This window comes from Carassius carassius, chromosome 18 (genome assembly GCF_963082965.1).
Source record: "Carassius carassius chromosome 18, fCarCar2.1, whole genome shotgun sequence".
NCBI classification, from domain to species: domain Eukaryota; kingdom Metazoa; phylum Chordata; class Actinopteri; order Cypriniformes; family Cyprinidae; genus Carassius; species Carassius carassius.
This window is the reverse complement of record NC_081772.1, coordinates 1880001-1900628: the sequence shown is the minus strand read 5'-3', so window position 1 is coordinate 1900628 and position 20628 is coordinate 1880001. Positions and strand designations below refer to the sequence as shown.

At 41.4% G+C, this 20628-nt stretch overlaps 1 protein-coding gene across 1 annotated transcript; it reads right to left on the bottom strand.

Annotated features, from left to right (window-relative positions):
- Positions 1 to 1225: 1225 nt before the first annotated feature.
- si:ch73-91k6.2 (alpha-1,6-mannosyl-glycoprotein 2-beta-N-acetylglucosaminyltransferase) lies at positions 1226 to 3029 on the bottom strand. The gene has a single exon (XM_059498151.1). It carries the CDS (start codon positions 2713 to 2715, stop codon positions 1471 to 1473), a length of 1245 nt encoding a protein of 414 aa, XP_059354134.1. The 5' UTR covers positions 2716 to 3029; the 3' UTR covers positions 1226 to 1470.
- Between the last annotated feature and the right edge of the window lie 17599 nt (positions 3030 to 20628).

The window sequence follows — 20628 nt, the reverse complement described above, 5'->3', positions numbered from 1 at the left end:
AGTTGGGAAAGTTGCATGCAACTCACAGTTATTATGAGTAAACGTCCGGAGCCAAACCAGTTTAACTGATGAAAATAATAATGTACAAGTTGCATACAAAATAGTGTGCAGTCATTTCTGTCTTCCACATGCATTTGCACGAGATATTAAACACAGTGTAAGACAACAAGTCAAAAAGCGAAATTATGATTATTAAAAAGAATGGAAGGCACAAATGCAAAAAGACATATGCAAATGTAAGAAGAATGTTTATAAGGCACATATTCACATATACCACCAAAACATGTCCCAATGTTAAAAAATATGAAGGAACTTCTATTTCGAAGAAACGTCAGTAACGGAAGACTGAAAGAATGTTTCATTCAAACTACTGTAATTTAAAATAATCTTTCGTCTGCATGCTGTTGGCTGGATTCTTCTTTTACCAGAAAAATAAATTATTAAAATGCATGCAAGGTTCTGCGACTTGAACAATTACCTTATGTTCAACAGTGTCAGTCATATTTAAATGATGCAAATCTGCTAAAGGCATGGCCTTGTGAATCTCAGGAAACATATTCAGGACACATTTCACAACAAAACCAATTTTTTTAAAACATATTTTTGTGCTATATGCATAAAAATGAAGCCAGTTTTATCAATTATTATGATTCACATATTATTAAAATGTTTAGTGTTGTGACATTTTCAACACAATTAAGCACATTTCCAACTACAAATTGTCATGAAGTGGGTGATGCATTATTTAAATGGCAATGCATTCATTTGTTGTACACTCAGAAATTGCTAGTCAATTTCACAATTAATTACAAAGAAACTGCACGTCGAATTAAACGTGAAATTTTGGCGTAAAAAGACTGAAATAAAATTTTCTTGTATACTGTGTTTCAATTATATTTTTTTAATTAACTTATTTTATACTGCTCATTTAAATAAAATAAAATTATAGTAAATTTTTACTATAAAATCTAAACAAGTTGTAAGATTACCGGAGTTCGTTTTTATAAGAGAAACACTATTTCAGACTTTTTGCTTCAAAATTTCATGTTTTATTAATATTTCTCTGTAATTATTTGTGAAATGTACCAGCAATTTTCTGAAACAAATTGCTAGTAAATAAATACAAATAAATACACACTGAATTAAACATGAAATTTTCAAGACTGAAATAGTATTTTCTAGTAACACACTCCAAATATTCTGTTTTATTTACAACTTAAAAAAGTGATATATTTAGCATATAAGAATTACAAAAAAGTAGAGTAAAACATTCTACAGTAATGAGAATTTTTGGTCTTTTGAATTTGTTATGAAAATTCAACCTGTTTTTTTTATGAGATTAATCCACATTTAGCACAATATTTTGCTCACATTTTCCTCTTTTTGCTGAAAGCAAAACCTTTGACCTGCATCATTTAACCCTGATATTCTGAATGGCACTTAATCGGGTAATAAGTGAAAGCTTCCAGCTCAGAGTCGAGCTGCGTAGTTGATGCACAGCGTGTGGTCGCGGACGTCCCCCCATCCTCCGTTCTTCATGTGAGGCTGATGCTGCACCGGCCCGTGGTCCGTCAAGGTCAAAACCAGTGGGAAAAGCGCCGATTGTGCCTCTTTAAGCATTGCATCCACCCTCTCCTGAGTGTTTTCTGGCCGGCAATCATCCTTCTGATGCATGCCGCAATCTCCGGTATGAAGAACCCGGCTTCCACGAGCCACTAGAACCTTTAGAGGTTTGGAGATGCATGTACCAGACAAGCTCTGCAGGGTCCAGTCCCAGTTATAATCATCATAGGTGCAGAATGCATGGTTGCATCCCATCAGTTTGTAGTAGAGCTCTCTGGAGATGCCCATGCCTATGTTATGCTTGGTGGACAGCCATCCTGCCGTCTCCGTTTGACTGGAAAGCTCGTGGAAGCCCGATAAACTGTCATGGTTGCCTACAGCAAGGATGTCGCAATCCCCGCATTTGGTTTTCCTGAGCTCGATCATGGATTTGAAGTATTCGTGGAAATCTGGGAGAAGGTAGTTGTCTTCCTCGATGAAGGCGACAAATCCGTTGTATCCCCGAAGCACCCGCACTCGCTCGAACACGAAATGCAGCTTCCACCACCAATGGTGTTTGGTTTGGGTAATGGATGCTTCTCTGTAGTGTCCGTACGAATCCGGGTGCTCCGCGTTCAAACAGCCCTTTTTTACGGCGTCCTGCTTCGATATGTCTCTCGGACAATCTTTGGGATCCTGTCCGGGGAATTCGTTGGGATACAACTGGATGCTGTAGGCGAAATAGATCTGGAGGACCTTGCAAAAAGTGATTCCTTTGACTATATCAGAAATTTCTGGTGAGAAATAGTCGTGGCTGAATATCACAAGCGTGTTTTGTATTCCAGTGACTTTTTCTAAGGACTGAATGAGCATTTTGAGGTACGCCGGACGATTGTGGACTTGCACGACGATGACCACATCGAGATCCGATGGAAACTTGTCTCCGTTCTGAATGAACTGCCGGTAGTTGCTGTCATAGACCGACTTCCTCATGTTCTCAATGGTCCCGAAGTCAAATTTAACCATTATAGCAGTCTGTGAGGTCTCTTTTTCAATCACCTCCACCACGCTTGCTTCAGTCTTAGTCTGTCGTATGGTGTAAAACAACACTACAAAAACAATTAAAATGAGGAAGAATGCAATAAAGTTCTTTTTCAACAACCGGAATCTCATTTTCACAGCCTGGAAATGGAAAGCTGTGGCTCATATGCTGCTGTTACAGGTCTGTTATGGACATAATCCGGGCATTTTCACACCGAGAGAGCGTTGAGGTGAAGCACGGACATCGCTGTCACGAGAAGTTCACGACTGAGTTCTGTTCATCTAAAAGAGCGGAATAAACTCGCGACTTATAAAGCGAAGCGAGAGACGACGATGATGATGATGATATTCTATCGTAAGTCTGGTTGTTTGTAAAGCGCGAGCTACTCACCCTCATAAAGTGTCATGTGCATGCAACAAAGTTAAAGCAGGAAGAGAAAGCGCTGTGAGAAAGAGGAGGTTTCTTCTGCTGACGTGTTCTTACAGTAACAGGAACACACGATCGCTCCTCCCCACTATTATTTTTATTATTATTTAATATCTATTAATATATTACGCAGTCATAAATAAATATATCATTTTAATGATTATACTATTATTATAAAAAAATAACATTTATAATTAAATTTTATATTATATTTATTGTTCTATTTATATTACGCACACAAAGCAACATTGTTAAGCCTATTTATGAATTATGTAAAAATTTTGAAAAAAAAAAAACAATATATATATATATATATATATATATATATATATATATATATATATATATATATATATATATATATATATATAATTATATATATAATATATATATAATTCACATAATTATAGTTTTACTTGCATGTAAACAATACTTCTAAAAACAATGCATATATATTTAATTAATATAGTAATATATAATTGAATATATGAAATTATTAATCTTGTGACTATATATATATATATATATATATATATATATATATATATATATATATATATATATATATATTCACATAAATAATAAAAAAAATGCTTTACTTGGATTTAGATATGAATATATAATGATATGAAAAATAATAGATATATATTCAATGAATATAATAAAATATCATTGAATACATGTCATTATTAATCATGTCATTAATATATATATATATATATATATATATATATATATATACTGTATATTCACATAAACACATTGAAAAAATGTTTTACTTGGATTTAGGTATTTTGTGCATTACATTTTATATGTGGATTTTTGGATTTTTAATAAAATGTATTTGGAATATTAAGCAAACAATATACACAAATATATCATTGAAATTATAACTTTAGACTATAACTTTATATGAACAATATATGAAATATACAAAACCCATAGTAAATTTTAGAAATTTGTAGGTTACAGTGCAAGACAATTAAATAATAAATTAATAGAATATAAATATAAATAAACATTTCATTTCATTGTGTCATAATCTTCATCGTCATATCCAAGTAGTGTCTCCTTCCTCTTGAATTTTCATATTAAGTGTGGTTTCATATTCAAATTCGATTCATAAAACATAACAGAACATCCAGAAAAAGTATTTCGAACGATGAATACGTGATATATGTGTGTATAGGACTCTGTGGGGTGTTCTGCAACCTTTAAAAAAGGTTAAAAAAAAAAAAAGATTAACAACTGAGAAACCGGTTCAGTTTAGCAGTTACGAAAAGACTCGCGTTAAAGAAGTGAAACCAGCTTTGCAGCTCTTTTGTTGATTATTCAGATGACCACTACATGGCAAAAGAAGAGCATCAAATGATGTGTTAAACCCACTGCTTGCATTATTTATCTTTCACAAAAACCACAACTCCTTGTAACCCAATAGCTTTACTCGATTTAAGTGACTCTTGGGATGTTATTTAATCATGTTGTCTCCTAACAAGAAGCCAACAGGTCTGTTCGACACCAGTCAGAATAATAGCATTCATAGTGATACGAGTTAATTACTCAGTGCATTTAAATAATTATTATATAATAATTATAATAATATTTAAACTACTGTATTTCACTGCTACTAGAGACTCAAAATGTTAGATTAAAATTCTATAGTTCCCTTTCATAGGTCACTTCGATGCTGCGGTGACGTCACCACATATGGGAACACCTTCGGTGTGACGAATGTCTGAAGCCCTATACCATCCCACCAATCCTATTGGCCAAATAGCGCGTGGCAACACCCATGCATGCGTACGCATATATATATACCTGGTGCTGCGCGCCATTTACCTCAGATTTCATTCCTTCAGTACGAAGCGAATCTTCTGTGCCCTATTGTCTCGCGTTCACAGCGATCATCAACGAGCAGTATACTCCTCTCCGCGGAAGCGATGAGTTTCAAAAAGTGCAAAGACCCGTGTACTAGGTACATCGTAAAGGGGGACACTCATGACAGGTGCGTAGTTTGCCTAGGCTTACACCACGCACAGGCGGCGCTTAGCGGCCTTTCTTCATGCCCCCATTGCGATGGCCTGCGGCTCAGAGTGCTGCGCTCTAGGGTAGATGTGTTCTCCGATGTCGCCGTGTCTAACCCCCGCCACATCACTTCTGCGACTGCCGAGGCACCGCACGAGGTGATAGCTTGGGGTGACACGTGTGACATGGATTTTGAGGACAGCTCAGCGCTGGATTATTCTCCACATCGCTCGCTCTCCCCTACCCTAGTGCAGAGAAAAATTTTTATTGAGCCTGTCGTCTTTTCCTGTGAGGATTTACGGCCCACACCGGAGGTATGTAGCGCCATCTCCTTCGGTTGTGACCGCCATGATGACGACGTTCTATCCACTGCGGCCTCGGGGTCTGAGGACTTCGCGGCCGACACGAGCCCTCTCCCTCCTAGTGGACAGGAGAGGCGTGTTTCCCCCTCCTACAGTGAGCTGTTGGACGTGGTTTCCCGTGCAGTGAGTACATTGGGGCTGGAATGGGAGGTTGAGAAGGCCAAGGCCCAACCTTCTTCGAAGCTGGACGACCGTTTCTTGACTAGTCGGACACCTGCGCAGCCCCGGAGGCCTTTACCCTTTTTCCCAGATCTCCACCAGGAGGTTTCGAGGTCCTGGAAACAGCCGTTTTCGGCGCGGATCACGAATGCTGCGGCTGCGGATTTCGCCACCATTTCTGATATGGCTATGCAGCGATACCGCCGGTGGAAGAGACTCTCGCCGAGCACCTTGCGCCTAATTCAGCCACGGCGTGGAAGTCTCGCCCCCTCCTTCCCTCGAAGGCGTGTCGAGTCACGTCCAGTTTAGTGGGGAAATCCTACATGGCCGCTGGCCAAGCGGCTGCTTCGCTCCATTCTATGGCGGTCCTTCAGGCCTACCAAGCGGAGCTGTTAAAATGATTGGATGAAGGGGAGGGTATTACACCTGAGGCGGTTAAGGAACTACGGTGGGCAACTGATTTGGAGCTTCGTGCTACCAAACATACTGCTTGAGCAGTGGGCCGTTCCATGGCTGGATTAATCACGGTTGAGCGCCACCTCTGGCTTAATCTCACCGACATAAAGGAGAAGGATAAATCTTTTCTCATGGACGCCCCTGTGTCCAAGGACGGTTTGTTTGGAGAGGCTGTCACTTCAGTGGTGGAGAAATTCAGGGCAGCGAAACGGCAATCAGCCGCTTTCCGCCAGCTGATTCCCCGCAGACCCAGAGAGGTTGAACGCCGACAGGGGCCCGCGCGTTCTCGCTCAACCTCCTCTCACCGCCAGCGAGTAGCCTCTCGGGAGGAGCCTTCACCTATGGCGCCCCCTCGCAAGGATTGGGGCCCTAGGGTTGTTCCGTTCCACTGGCTCAACAACGCCAACATAAAAGGTTGAACCTGAGTTTGACGGCCAACGCCTCTCGTTCTCGGGCACCGATTGGAGCGAACTGTAACGCCAAACTCTCCCTCAGACACTCTGCGCGATCCAGCTTTCAGAGCTCGAGGGGCGCTTCAAAGGGTCTTTCTCGAACAGCCCGTCATTACGGCTCGCACAGCCGCCGCTATTTCGCTAGCGGCAGAGCCCGATGCTCAATCTGTTGGCCTAATTCCTGCCGTGGACACGTTTCAGGATTACGCACAACGGGATGCAACGACTATTATGCATATACTTCCCCTGTGCACAAACACCGTGAGTTTTTCGTGCCCGGACATTTCTATGTGTGCGACAGCGCTGCAGGAAACTGACATTTTGAGACCGCTAATATTGTTTCGGGCCGCGTGGGAACGCTTGCCCGGCATTTCTCAATGGGTGTTACGCACAATTTGTCACGGATACACCATTCAGTTTCGGAAAGGCCCACCCCCTTTCCGCGGAATTCTCTCCACGGTGGTGAAACCGATGGATATAGCGGTGCTGAGACAGGAGATGTCAGCTCTACTGAGCAAAGGGGCTATAGAAGAAGTACACCCCTCTCAGATGGAGTCAGGGTTTTACAGCCGTTATTTTGTGGTACCAAAAAAAGACGGCGGATTACGACCCATTCTGGATTTACGCCGTCTGAATCTTGCACTCAGGCCGAGCAAATTCAAGATGTTGACGGTAAAGTCTATTTTGTCTCAGATTCAACCAAACGACTGGTTTGTCACGATCGATCTGAAGGATGCATACTTTCATATTCAGATCATTAAGAGACACAGGAAGTTCCTCAGATTCGCTTTAGAGGGCAAAGCGTATCAGTACCGCGTTCTTCCCTTTGGCTTAGCGCTAGCTCCCCGTACTTTCTCAAAATGCATGGACGCAGCTCTGGCCCCGTTGTGGCTCCGGGGCGTCCGTGTGTTGAACTATTTGGACGATTGGCTGGTGTTAGCGCAATCACAGACTCAAGCACACTCTCATCGGGATTTTGTGCTGAATCATTTACACAGCCTGGGCTTACGCATGAATTTCCAGAAAAGTGTGTTAGTCCCCTCTCAACGGATTACCTTTCTGGGAATAGAATTGGACTCTAGCGCAATGACAGCAAAGCTTTCTCTCCCGTGCGCTCAGTCGATTGCGTCATGCGTTCAGCACTTCAGAGCGGGTCACACAGTGACAGTGAGATTGTGCCTCAGTGTCAGCCGAATTTCTCCTCACCGGGGTCCCGAGAGACTGTCACGACAGATGCGTCTTTGACCGGTTGGGGGGCTGTTTGTCAGGGGCGCCCAGCCCACGGAGTGTGGACAGCGGCACAACGCAGCTGGCACATAAAGAAATTGGAATTACTGGCGGTCTTTCTGGCTCTCCAGTATTTTTCGAGTCTACTGATCGGCCGTCATGTGCTTCTCAGAACGGACAACACAGCGGTCGTGTCTTACCTGAACCATCAGGGAGGATTGCGTTTTCTAGCCCCCTGTGCAGGCAGGCGAGACGTATTCTTCTTTGGTCTCACAACAAATTTCTGTCGATCCGGGCTGTTCACATCCCCGGATGACTGAACTTCGGAGCGGATTTACTATCCAGACAGGCTCTGGAGCGGGGGGAATGGAGATTACACCCCCAAACGGTGAATCACCTATGGCGGATTTTCGGGGAAGCGAAAGTGGATTTATTCGCGTCGAGCAAGACTACGCATTGGCCGCTATGGCTCTCCCTATGCCCTCCATCACCCCTGGGTCTGGATGCGCTAGCTCACAGCTGGCCCAGGACCAGTTTGTATGCGTTTCCCCCGATTCGTCTGATCCCAGCGGTATTATGCAGAATACGGCGGGACAGAGTGGGACAGCTGCTGCTGGTGGCTCCGCGATGGCACACACAGCCGTGGTTTGCGGATCTTATCAATCTGTTAGCGGGCTCTCCGTGGGAGATTCCCCTCAGACGGGATTTATTATCGCAAGCACAGGGACGGATCTGGCATCCGAGGCCAGATCTGTGGAATCTGTGGGCGTGGCCTCTGAGCGGAGTGAGTTGATATGTCCCGGTCTTTCTGCTGAAACCACCGAGACTATACTAAACTCTAGAGCAGTTTCTACAAGACGCTTATATGCTTTCAAGTGGAGACTGTTTACGACATGGTGCGAAACTCATAATATGGATCCAGTTTACTGCCCTGTGGCTTCAGTACTGGAGTTTCTTCAGGACTGTTTTTCGGATGGAGTGACACCAGCCACCCTGAAGGTTTATGTGGCAGCTATCTCAGCTTACCATGAGTATATAGGTGGTGTCTCAGTGGGTCGTCATCCACTGGTTTCTCGCTTCATACAGGGTGCGCGACGGCTGAGACCTTTCCGCCCTGTACGAGTTCCTTCATGGGATTTATCCATTGTGTTACTTGGTTTGTCAGGGCATCCGTTTGAGCCCCTGGAAACTGTATCGGTTAAGATCCTGACTCTGAAGACACTTCTCATGGCTTTATCCTCCCTCAAGAGAGTTGGGGATTTGCAGGCTCTCTCTGTCTCACCCTCGTGCATGGAGTTTGCACCGGGCTCTGTGAAAGTGTTGTTGCGACCTAGGCCTAATTATGTTCCTAAGGTCGCGTCTAATCCCTTTCGTTTTCAGCAGGTGGTCCTGGAGGCTTTTTCCCCTGCTGTGGCGGAGTCTGGGGATCTAAGTCTTTGCACTGTGAGAGCGGGTTCTCTCCGCTTGAGCAGATGCTTCCTTGGATCCAAGCTATCAGGTACGTCAGGCGTTATGGTATAGCGTTCCCATACGTGGTGACGTCACCGCAGCATCGAAGTGACCTATGAAAGGGAACATCTCGGTTATGTATGTAACCTTGGTTCCCTGAATAGGGAACGAGATGCTGCGGTTCTGGCCTTGCCATACCTTGATAGCTTTCTTCTTCTTCTTCACTCATGAAATCTGAGGTAAATGGCACGCGGCACCAGGTATATATATGCGTACGCATGCATGGGCAGTGCCACGCGCTATTTGGCCAATAGGATTGGCAGGATGGTATAGGGCTTCAGACATTCGTCACACCGAAGGTGTTCCCATACGTGGTGACGTCACCGCAGCATCTCGTTCCCTATTCAGGGAACCAAGGTTACATACGTAACCGAGATGACTTCCATTGAAAATTCTAACTGACTCCCCCTATTGGCAAAATAAGGAAGTTCTTAGCGGCCATGCATTATAAATTTTTCCCTTCTTGTTTTCTCGTTATAACGACTTAATTTTCTCGTTATCTCGACATAACGATCTTTGTTTTCTCGTTATAATGACATGACAGTTTTACTGTTGCTATAGTAACGAACTCAACTTTGAGATGCAAATTTGAAATAAAATTATATATAATTGGTCATTTGTATTAGTCATTATATGCTGTGGCAGATATGCGTTTCAAGGTTCTGTTTGAAAAGAGCATTGTGTAGTGTATGTGTGTGTAGAAAAAACGATTATAACATTATAGAACAAAACTGAATCAAATTAGCCTATGCACTTTACATAAGAATCACATTTCTCATCTATATGGTTAACAATAAAGATTAATAGTAAGGGAAAAAAGCACATAACAAATAGCCTACATCGCTAGGCCTACTGTAGATAAACAGAACATCTCTGCTTATTAACAAACAATCATGTGCCTAAAAGAAGCACAAATAAAGATATAGGTGCAAACAGCATACAGTGACATCAACCTTGGTTTTGATAAGCAGTTATTTTATGACACAGAATGCGTTGGTGAAACTCATGCATCTAGCAAGAATTTAATACACAAAATAATCATATTGATTCAAGCATTTAACATTTATGAATTAATTTAATGTCAGTAATGAACAAGACTGCACAAATTATAGCGATCACGAGGAAGATCCGCGTACAGTAAAGTGGACAGTGTACAACACCCCATTAGTTATATTCAGGTCTATAGTGCCACCGAAAAAATGTATGCATGGCCGCTTAGAACTTCCGTAGCAAAGTACTCAAACTACAAGGTCTTCAGTAAATAAAAAAAAACTCCTTCATACTTTAAACGCCTTTGTTAATCCAAAATTCTAACTTTTCCTTATTTTAGTTACTTTTGCAAATCTTTTTGGTGCTACTATTAATGCAGGATCCACACACCATTAATGCATGTTTATTGCATGCATGTTTTGGATAAGAACAATCTGTTCAAATGCATTGCATAAGGAACTAAATTTTGCAATGATCTGCTCGGATTTCTGTATAACTAATAGGATAATTCGTGTTTACTTGTTTCGCCCATTAAACCAATAAACTGAGGTCTTACTGAAGTTTTTTAAAGTATTGGTTGGAACTGTTGGCCTCGGTTGGCCTCGAAGAGATTCTGGCAAACCGTTCGACGCCTCAGGAGGGGGAAGCAGTGCCCTACCAACACTGTTTACAGTGGAGAGGGGCACCTGTTGACCTCAGCTGGGGATATCGTCGGGTGGTGGAAGGAAATTCATAATTATAATTAGTTCATAATTTTTATGGACAGAATTTCTAGGCGGAGCCAAGGGCCAGAGAGTGTCCGGTTAGGGGACCATACGATTTCGTCGCTGCTTTTTGCGGATGATGTTGTCGTGTTGGCCTCCTCAGACCAGGACTTTCAGCGTGCACTGGGACAGTTTGCAGCTGAGTGTGAATCGGCTGGGATGAGAATCAGCACCTCCAAGTCCAAGGCCAAGTCGGAAAAGGGTGGATTGCCCACTTCAGGTTGGTGGAGAGTTCCTGCCTCAAGTGAAGTGAAGTGACATTCAGCCAAGTATGGTGACCCATACTCAGAATTTGTGCTCTGCATTTAACCCATCCGAAATGCGCACACACACAGAGCAGTTAACACACACACACACTGTGAGCACACACCCGGAGCAGTGGGCAGCCATTTATGCTGCGGCGCCCGGGGAGCAGTTGGGGGTTCGATGCCTTGCTCAAGGGCACCTAAGTCGTGGTATTGAAGGTGGAGAGAGAACTGTACATGCACTCCCCCCACCCACAATTCCTGCCGGCCCGGGACTCGAACTCACAACCTTTCGATTGGGAGTCCGACTCTCTAACCATTAGGCCACGACTTCCCCATAAAGAGGAGTTCAGGTATCTTGGGGTCTTGTTCACGAGTGAGGGAAGGATAGAACGTGAGATTGACAGACGGATCAGTGCAGCTTCTGCAGTAATGCGGTCGCTGTACCGGTCTGTCGTGGTGAAGAAGGAGCTGAGCTGTAAGGCAAAGCTCTCGATTTACCGGTCAATCTACGTTCCTACTCTCACCTATGGTCATGAGCTGTGGGTCATGACCGAAAGGACAAGATCCCGGATACAGGCGGCTGAAATGAGCTTTCTCCGTAGGGTGGCTGGGCGCTCCCTTAGAGATAGGGTGAGAAGCTCGGTCACTCGGGAGGAGCTCAGAGTAGAGCTGTTGCTCCTCCACATCGAGAAGAGCCAGCTGAGGTGGCTTGGGCATCTATTTCGGATGCCTCCTGGACGCCTTCCCAGGGAGGTGTTCCAGGCACGTCCCACCGGGAGGAGGCCACGGGGAAGATCTAGGACACGCTGGAGGGACTATGTCTCCCGACTGACCTGGGAACGCCTCGGGGTTCCCCCGGAAGAGCTGGAAGAAGTGGCTAGGGAGAGGGAAGTCTGGGCGTCTCTGCTTAGACTGTTGCCCCCGCGACCCGGCCCCGGATAAGTGGAAGATGATGGATGGATGGATGGTTGGTTGGAACTGCGGTTTTTAAAAAAATTATAATCAATTTAACTTAATAACCCAGGATTCCATGGCTTTAAAACAAAGGTCATGCTGTCATGGTGTAGCAGGCCTCAGTTTTATTTGCTTGCGAGGGTTAAGCGCAGGTCAACAGTGATCTCTCTCTGAGACAGGAACATGCTTGCTTTGACCAACAGTGAAAGCAAATGAGATTTTATTAGTTTTAAGGGAACATTGTGTGATGTGTTCTTTGGCGGTGGCTTCAGTAGTTCTTCTTTTAAAGTTTACAAAGGGTCAGAATTACATTAAATCCATTCAGCGTTGTACAAAAGAGGATTCTGTACAAAAATTGTGCTTGCTTGCTTTCTGAGGGAACAATGCAAAATTAATTAATTGTAAAGCGTGTTGTGCAATAAAGCCACATGGACATTTCATAACAATGTTTTACTATTTGTGACTGAATATTATGCATCTATTGCTAAAACTAGTAATATCTGTGTGGGTAAGTGCTGGAAAGTGTTGCAAATGTGGATTTTATTTGATCACTGTTGAGTGCTGAAATCAACACTTAGCCACTGTAATTTAAAAAGATGGAGTGATGTTGGTTGGATTGTGTATGAGGCCTAATATCCAAATGCATGTTCTGCCAAAGATCATTTTTATTATCATATGGCATGTTGATGTGAATTAAGCAACTCTCAAACTGCAGCTTGGTTAGTCACCCGCAAATGATTTGTTTTTCTAAAAAATGAGAGCTATCTAATCTCCTCAGTATGTTTTTCTCTTTCAGACTCGCATTACAGTTAGTTCAATATTTTCGTAATGATTACCATTCTGTTTACAGGAATGTGACCACTCTTAGAAGAGATTGAACATTTAGAGAACCTTTAAGTGCAATAAATAAACTTCTAGATATCAAAAATGTTCAAAGATGATCCACTGGTTATTTGGCAGTTATTTTAATTACTTTTGTTGTGGTAAAAGGCTCATATTAGAATCTATTTAAGGTTTTTTTTTATGAACCTTATAAGATGTACTGTAAAGACTAGACTGAGTAAAGTTAGAACACAATTTACTTAGTTGTTACATTAGTAAATTACTAATTTACATCTCATTCACCTTTTTGATTATGTGTGACAGAATTTTGATCGAGGGAATTATGTTGGCATGCTATTACTTGACCTGCAAAAAGCATTTGACACTGTGAACCATAAGATTTTGATTTCTAAATTACAGTGCATGGGTTTTAGTGACTCTGCACTCATATGGTTCACTTCTTTCTTAACAGACAGGACCCAGGTCTGTGATGTTGAGGGGACCCTCTCTGACACACAGAGTATAACATGCGGGGTGCCGCAAGGTTCGATCCTGGGGCCCCTATTATTTTTAGTATATATAAATGACTTATCAGCTGCGGTACGATGCAAGTTGCTATTATATGCTGATGATTCGGTTTTACTTGTCCCAGGGTGTAATGTTAAAGACATTGAAAATACTCTTGGCATAGAGCTTGAGTCTGTCAGCCAGTAGCTGGTAGACAATAAGCTTTCTATGCATCTGGGCAAGACTGAATCAATTTTGTTTGGAACAAAAAGGAAACTAGCAAAATCAAATAATTTAAAGGTGATGTGTAATGGGTTTGAAATTGTATCCAAATCAAGTGTTACATATTTTGGTCTAACATTGGATCAATCACTTAAAGGTGAAGCCATTGCAGCAAAGGTTTTAGCCAAATGTGCCTGTAAGTTAAAGTTTTTATATCGCAAGACAAAGCTTTTTGATTCCTCTGTAAAGAAATTATTGGCATCAACACTGATTCAATGCCATGTAGATTTTGCTTGCTCTGCATGGTTTTCTGAGTTAACTGCAAAATTTAAAAACAAATTCCAAGTGCTACAAAACAATGTTATTCGGTACCTATTAAAAGTACCCTCCCGTACTCATATAGGTAGGGAGGAGTTTACAAGAGCTGGTCTACTACCTGTACATCTAAGAGTAGAACAACTTAAGTTAAATCATATGTTTAACATTGTTAATGGTCATGCCCCCAAATATTTATGCTCTAATGTAAACATGGTCCATACGCAGCATGGCTATAATACTAGGGCCAGCATCCGCTCTTGCATAGTTCCTAGAGCTACAAATGCAATTAAAAAATATTTTTTTTATACTGGTATCATGGCATGGAATAGTTTGCCTACTGTTACAAAACTCCTATCATCAAGAGGAATTTTTAAATCACAGGTCAAAAAACATTTATGGGACAGGGTAAATTAGTTATTGATAATTTGCAGAGTCTTTACAGTGTTTTTATTTTGTTTTAGTTTTTTTTTTTTTTACGTGATGTTTTTTACCCTCCTCCTCATATTGTATGGGTTTGTTTTTGTTTGTTTTTTATTTCTTGTCTATTGTGTTTTCTGTTTATTGTTTAACTGTGTGTAACACCAAGGACCATGCTGGAAATAAGTATTTTTACTTTTGCATGTTATCCTTTTGGATTACTGTTTCTTTCATTTTGTACCGGTTTGATCCATAAATAAAATCAATCAATCAATCAATCAATCAGTATTAATGAATTTACTCTTATTCAGTTACTAATTGTGATGTCAGATGCAGTTGTGGCAACATTGTTGATACAGTGTGTTTCATCTGTCCTCATGAACATTTCACATATCTCTAAATTGCACAATAATATTTAGTGCACCATGTTAGTTTTATCTTCATAAAAGAACCAGAAGCTATTCTGTGTTAAATGGAGAGGGTGGAGTGAAATCTTTACACCTAAAAATAAACATTTTTGTTCGATAGGCTATCTTCATATTTTATAGCCGTACATCCTTAAAATTTTCCCCATACCACATTCAACCTTTAAATCTCAGATAGCTTACTAATTCAGCTCAGAACTTGACAGGTGACAAAAGTTAATTATTTTAAATGAATCTGGTGTAAAACACCTTTTTGACATGATCAGGTTTGGCACATGTTTATATTATCGAGGAACACCATTATGCCATTCTGTAACACTCGAGCGTGAATCATTTGAATCAGTTCGGGAGTTCAGAGCAGGTTCGCGAATCATTTAAGTCAGCTTGGGAGTTCGGAGCGTGAATCATTTGAATCAGTTCGGGAGTTGGGAGCGTGAATCATTTGAATCCGTTTGGGAGTTCAAAGCGGGTTCGCGAATCATTTGAGTCAGTTTGAGGATCGCGAATCATTTGAGACAGTTTGGGAATCCGGAGCGGGTTCACGGATCATTGGAATCAGTTCGGTAGTTCGGAGTGGGTTCGCGAATCATTTAAGTCAGTTCTGGAGTTCAAAGCGGGTTCGCAAATCATTTGAGTCAGTTCGGGAGTTGGGAGCGTGAATCATTTGAATCCGTTTGGGAGTTCAAAGCGGGTTCGCGAATCATTTGAGTCAGTTTGAGGATCGCGAATCATTTGAGACAGTTTGGGAATCCGGAGCGGGTTCACGGATCATTGGAATCAGTTCGGTAGTTCGGAGTGGGTTCGCGAATCATTTAAGTCAGTTCTGGAGTTCAAAGCGGGTTCGCAAATCATTTGAGTCAGTTCGGGAGTTGGGAGCGTGAATCATTTGAATCCGTTTGGGAGTTCAAAGCGGGTTCGCGAATCATTTGAGTCAGTTTGAGGATCGCGAATCATTTGAGACAGTTTGGGAATCCGGAGCGGGTTCACGGATCATTGGAATCAGTTCGGTAGTTCGGAGTGGGTTCGCAAATCATTTGAGTCAGTTCGGGAGTTCGGAGCGGGTTAGCGAATCATTTGAGTCAATTTCGGGAGTTCAAAGCGGGTTCGCGAATCATTTAAGTCAGTTCGGGAGTTCGGGGCGTGTTCGCGAATCATTTGAGTCAGTTCGGGAGTTCGCGAATCATAGCTGTATATGGATAGGCATTTTTAATTAATTTAGTAGCTAGTTCTAATTACGTTTTCCACGCGTGTTTAGGTGTGATATGTGTGTGATAGGTGTGAAACTCTATTTTTTTGTTTTAATGATGTGCCTTTTAATAGTATCAAGTATATTCAAAAACGAAACAAATCGTGCCTAAAAAGTGCACGCATCTAGGCTAATGTAAAGTTACATGATGAAGTCATACTAGTGCGCGTGGCGCGTGTGCATTTTGAGTGCGTTCTTTCACTGCATTATTCGGTGTATTCAAATACATTCATGAATGCATGTGAATGATCACAAAATTCATTAAATGGGGGTTAGAAAATGTATATATTTATATCATTTTATGTAGTTAATCAATATCACACGAAGAGTGCCATTTCAGTTTTTCTCCAAAAATCAGCATGATTAAAATGTGATATTAAGTTACTGCAAACAATAATTTAATTACAAATACAAATACAGAATAATGTAATATATGAATGAATAATAGCCCAAAGAACCTTTGTGCCAAAAGGGTTCTTTCTTGTCATTATAGAACCTTTTTAGCATAAAAGGTTCTTTGGAGTTGGGTAAAGAACCCTATGGTTCTATATAGAACCCCAATGAACCATTTTTTCTAAGAGTGTGTTGTCATAACGTTCACCTTGGAGATTGAAAATGTTTCTTTTTTGAGACCCCAGGAGCACAAATTCAGACCCAGAACAATAAAACCCACAGAAGAGGTGGGAGTTCAAAGGAGGAATCTTTATATTACCAAACTGCAGGGAGAGGAAGAGTAGATATAAGTCATGATCTGCAAGATTAACCACAATCTGATGTGATCCGACCCCCTCAGAGAAAACCAGTGTTGATCTTCTGCAAGAGCTTTAGAAGCACAGCAGCTGTGGTCAAAGAGTTCTGGTGTGTTCTGATTGGTGGATGATGATGATGAGTGGATAAAGACTAGAGCAATCAAATAGTGAGAGAGTGATCTGCTCACCTGATTATGTTCGTGGATGTTTCGACGTGGAAAGCAGTTCGGAATGGAAATATTGATATTTTATTTGTTAACAACATACTTTTCGTACCTTAATTTCAGTAAATGTTATGAAATTAGAGAACTAAGCCAAGCTCTGGCGGTGACATTTGATTTGGATGGGAACTTCGAATTGTGAATCATTTGGGTCAGTTCGGGAGTTCAGAGCATGATTTATTTGAGTCAGTTTGGGAGTTCAGAGCATGATTCATTAGAGTCAATTTTGGAGTTCAAAGCGGGTTTGCAAATCATTTGAGTCAGTTTGGGAGTTCAGAGCATGATTCATTTGAGTCAGTTTGGGAGTTCAAAGCGGGTTCGCGAATTGAGGCAGTTTGGGGATCGCAAATCATTTGAGTCGGTACGGGAGTTCGTAGCGCAGTGGTTCTCGACCTTTTTTCACCAATACAAACCAACCTGATTTATAATATTATAGCCTAAATATTATGATATCTAATCTATTACAGTCATTGAAATAAATAAATAATTCTACTCCCCATAAATAAAGCACCTGATGCTGTCGGGAGCTAACCAATTATGTGAGATTCAGCTCGAAAGGAATAACAGCACAAAGAAGTTGCGATTGTAAAGCCTGTGTTATACTTTCTGCATGAGCAATCCAGACGCTTACACAGCCAGCGCGGACCCAGACTTCAATTTATACTTCTGAATGCGCAGGCTGATGGTTCGCTCTGCAACAAATATGTTAACAAACAATTGCCCAGAATTATTGCAGATCGCTGTCTTTATATTAATTTATTGACGGATTACACAGGTTCGAGTAGCAATGAGCTTCTTCACACTGCCTGAACATGTGCAATTGTGCTTTTGAAGCCTACTGACCACAGGCACCTGTCCGCGCGGTCGTCTGCTCAGAGCCTCGGCACACACTCTCCGATGACTATTTTTACGTCATGCCTACCTAGCGGTCCATAGAGGACTCGCGGACGCAGAAAGTATAAAGAGGCTTTAAAGGGTCATGAAACCCCCAGACTACTTATTCTAAGATTATAGCAGAGGTGTTTGTGTTGTACATCATAGAAGACAATGTTAGCATCCGCTAATTTTAACTGTTTGAGAAAATTGGTTAATTTTAAGCTTTTTTGCTCCATTTTCATCTTCCGGATTTAGAATCTACATTGTGTTGACGTCACGATTTTTGACGTGGCAATGGACTATAGTACATTGATTACGCATCGGTGTCTATTCAATTATTCATGAGATTGCGTGTTTATCCTATGAGAAGATGCTTCGCTTAATTATTCACAACAGCATGTGTTCATTTGCTATGAAAGACTCATCAGACTGTGAAATGGCATCGCACACATTGACAGAGAAACATTCATGGATTGCAGAAGAGTGTTTTTTTTTTGTAATAAGAGTTCGGCACAAACGCGATTCATTCACTTTGTGAGTGTAAACGTTTTTATAGCTCTGTGACACAACCTGTCAGAAGGCTTATATAAACGCCACAGAATAATGTATATGTCTCATTTGTGAGTCGCTTTGAATAAAAGCGTCTGCTAAATGACTGAATGTGTAATATGTTTTCGATGCAGAGTGCAAATGGCTGTGCATTTATTTGTGCTTTTAGCTCGATGGGAGGAAAATTAAACTTTCTGAATGCAAAGCTTTGTGTGCTGTCTGTCTCCCCTCTTTCTTCCCCCTCACCCGGTCCGCTGCACACCAGCGATTCATGACCCTTTAAGATGCAGTCTGTAAGACGCGCACGGGAGCATGACCCTGACGCGCAACATTGCAGAAAATGTGTTTTCACAAATGTAGCCTATGTTGATCCAAATATGGAAAGCACTTTCGAATTTAATAATATGAGGTACTCTCCAGAGATGTTTTGCCACATTTCTTCAATTAAGGATTGCTACGTAGTATATGGTGTTATTTGCCTGAACTTCTTCAAGTGAGTTGCGGGGCAAACCAAAAATCCAGCACTTCTCCTTCACTACTGATACTGTGACTATTCTTGTTTGTACGTGTTCATTCACTGGCATTTTTCGCATTTCTTTTTCTCCCTTAAAACAAATTTGTCCATTCTGATGCTCAATTTTACCTTAATTAATGCCTGTTGATGACCATTTGAATTGAATTCTGCCAAAGTGCGCGCTTGTATTTGTTCGTTAAACGCGTAATGTTATGTGAGTAGGTCTGCTCATGTCTGAAAATAATATATGAAAAACAAAATAATTTCACATAAAAACATTAGGATATAGCTTATATTTCTTGAGTAGCCTACATTTTTTAATTAATGTAAAAAATAAAATTAATTATAAAACATGAAATTTTTTTTATCTTATTTTTTTATTCAGCATATGGCGGGCCACGCGTTGAGAACCTCTGTTCGCGAATCATTGGAGTCAGTTTGAGAGTTCGGAGCGGGATCGCGAATCATTTGAGTCAGTTCGGGAGTTCGGAGCGTGAATCATTTTAATCAGTTCGGGAGGTCGGAGCGGGTTCGCGAATCATTTGAGTCTGTTCGGGGTTCGCGAATCATTTGAGTCAGTTTTGGGATCGCGAATCATTTGAGTCAGTTTGGGAGTTCGGAGCGGCTTCGCGGATCATTTGAATCAGTTCGAGAGTTCGGAGTGGGTTTGGATTCGGGTTCGCGAATCATTTGAGTCAGTTCGGGAGTTCGGAGCGGGATCGCGAATCATTTGAATCAGTTTGGAAGTTTGGAGCAGGTTCGCGAATCATTTGAGTCAGTTTGGGGTTCGCGAATCATAGCATTTTTGTCTGCGCTCTTGGGTGACGGGATGGGGGGCTTATGATATTAGACTTCGTAGCCTATAATAAAAGATAATGAATTTCAAACCTTAACTAAACACATTTTTATTCAAAGATCAACCGTCTGTCATTAGCCTACTCTTTAGTCTGCCACAAGAAACAACAACATTAAAATCATGAACTCAAATGTCATTGTAAAAAAGAAAAAAACAAAAACAATAACTGTTGTAACAGTGCATAAATCGTATTTTTTGTACACAGTGCCGCGAACTGTCAATCACTCCTGTACGCGTGCATCACTGTCCTCCTCGCAGCTGCAGCAACTTGCGCTCTCTTCATCAAGCTTTAAAACAAAAAGGGGACAAAAAGGTCGTATTGTCTTTGTGCATATAGATTAATTAGATAAATGAATATCTAAATTCGTGCCTACGGTATTCTTTTAGAACTTAGAAAAAAGATGCTGCAGCCAATGAGCAGCCGGCGGGGGCTGGTTGAAGGATGACTCAACCTCCGCAGACAGTTTTTAATGTTTATCAGACAATAACTACTCAAGATTTTGCTTTAATATAATTTTCGGGACAATTAGGGCCAGATTCGGGACAACAGTTTAGATTTCGGGACTGTCCCGAATTTTTCGGCACATCTGGACTGGTCACCCTACCTGAAAAACTGCATTACTTCATTAGCAGTGTTGGGAAGGTTACTTTGGAAATGTAATAGGTTACAGATTACAAGTTACCCTGTTTAAAATGTAATAGTAGTGTAACTTTTTCAATTACTTTATTAAAGTAATGTAACTAATTACT

Excerpts from the sequence above, each read along its gene's own strand:
- si:ch73-91k6.2 (XM_059498151.1), bottom strand. The coding sequence starts at position 2,715 with ATGAGATTCCGGTTGTTGAAAAAGAACTTTATTGCATTCTTCCTCATT.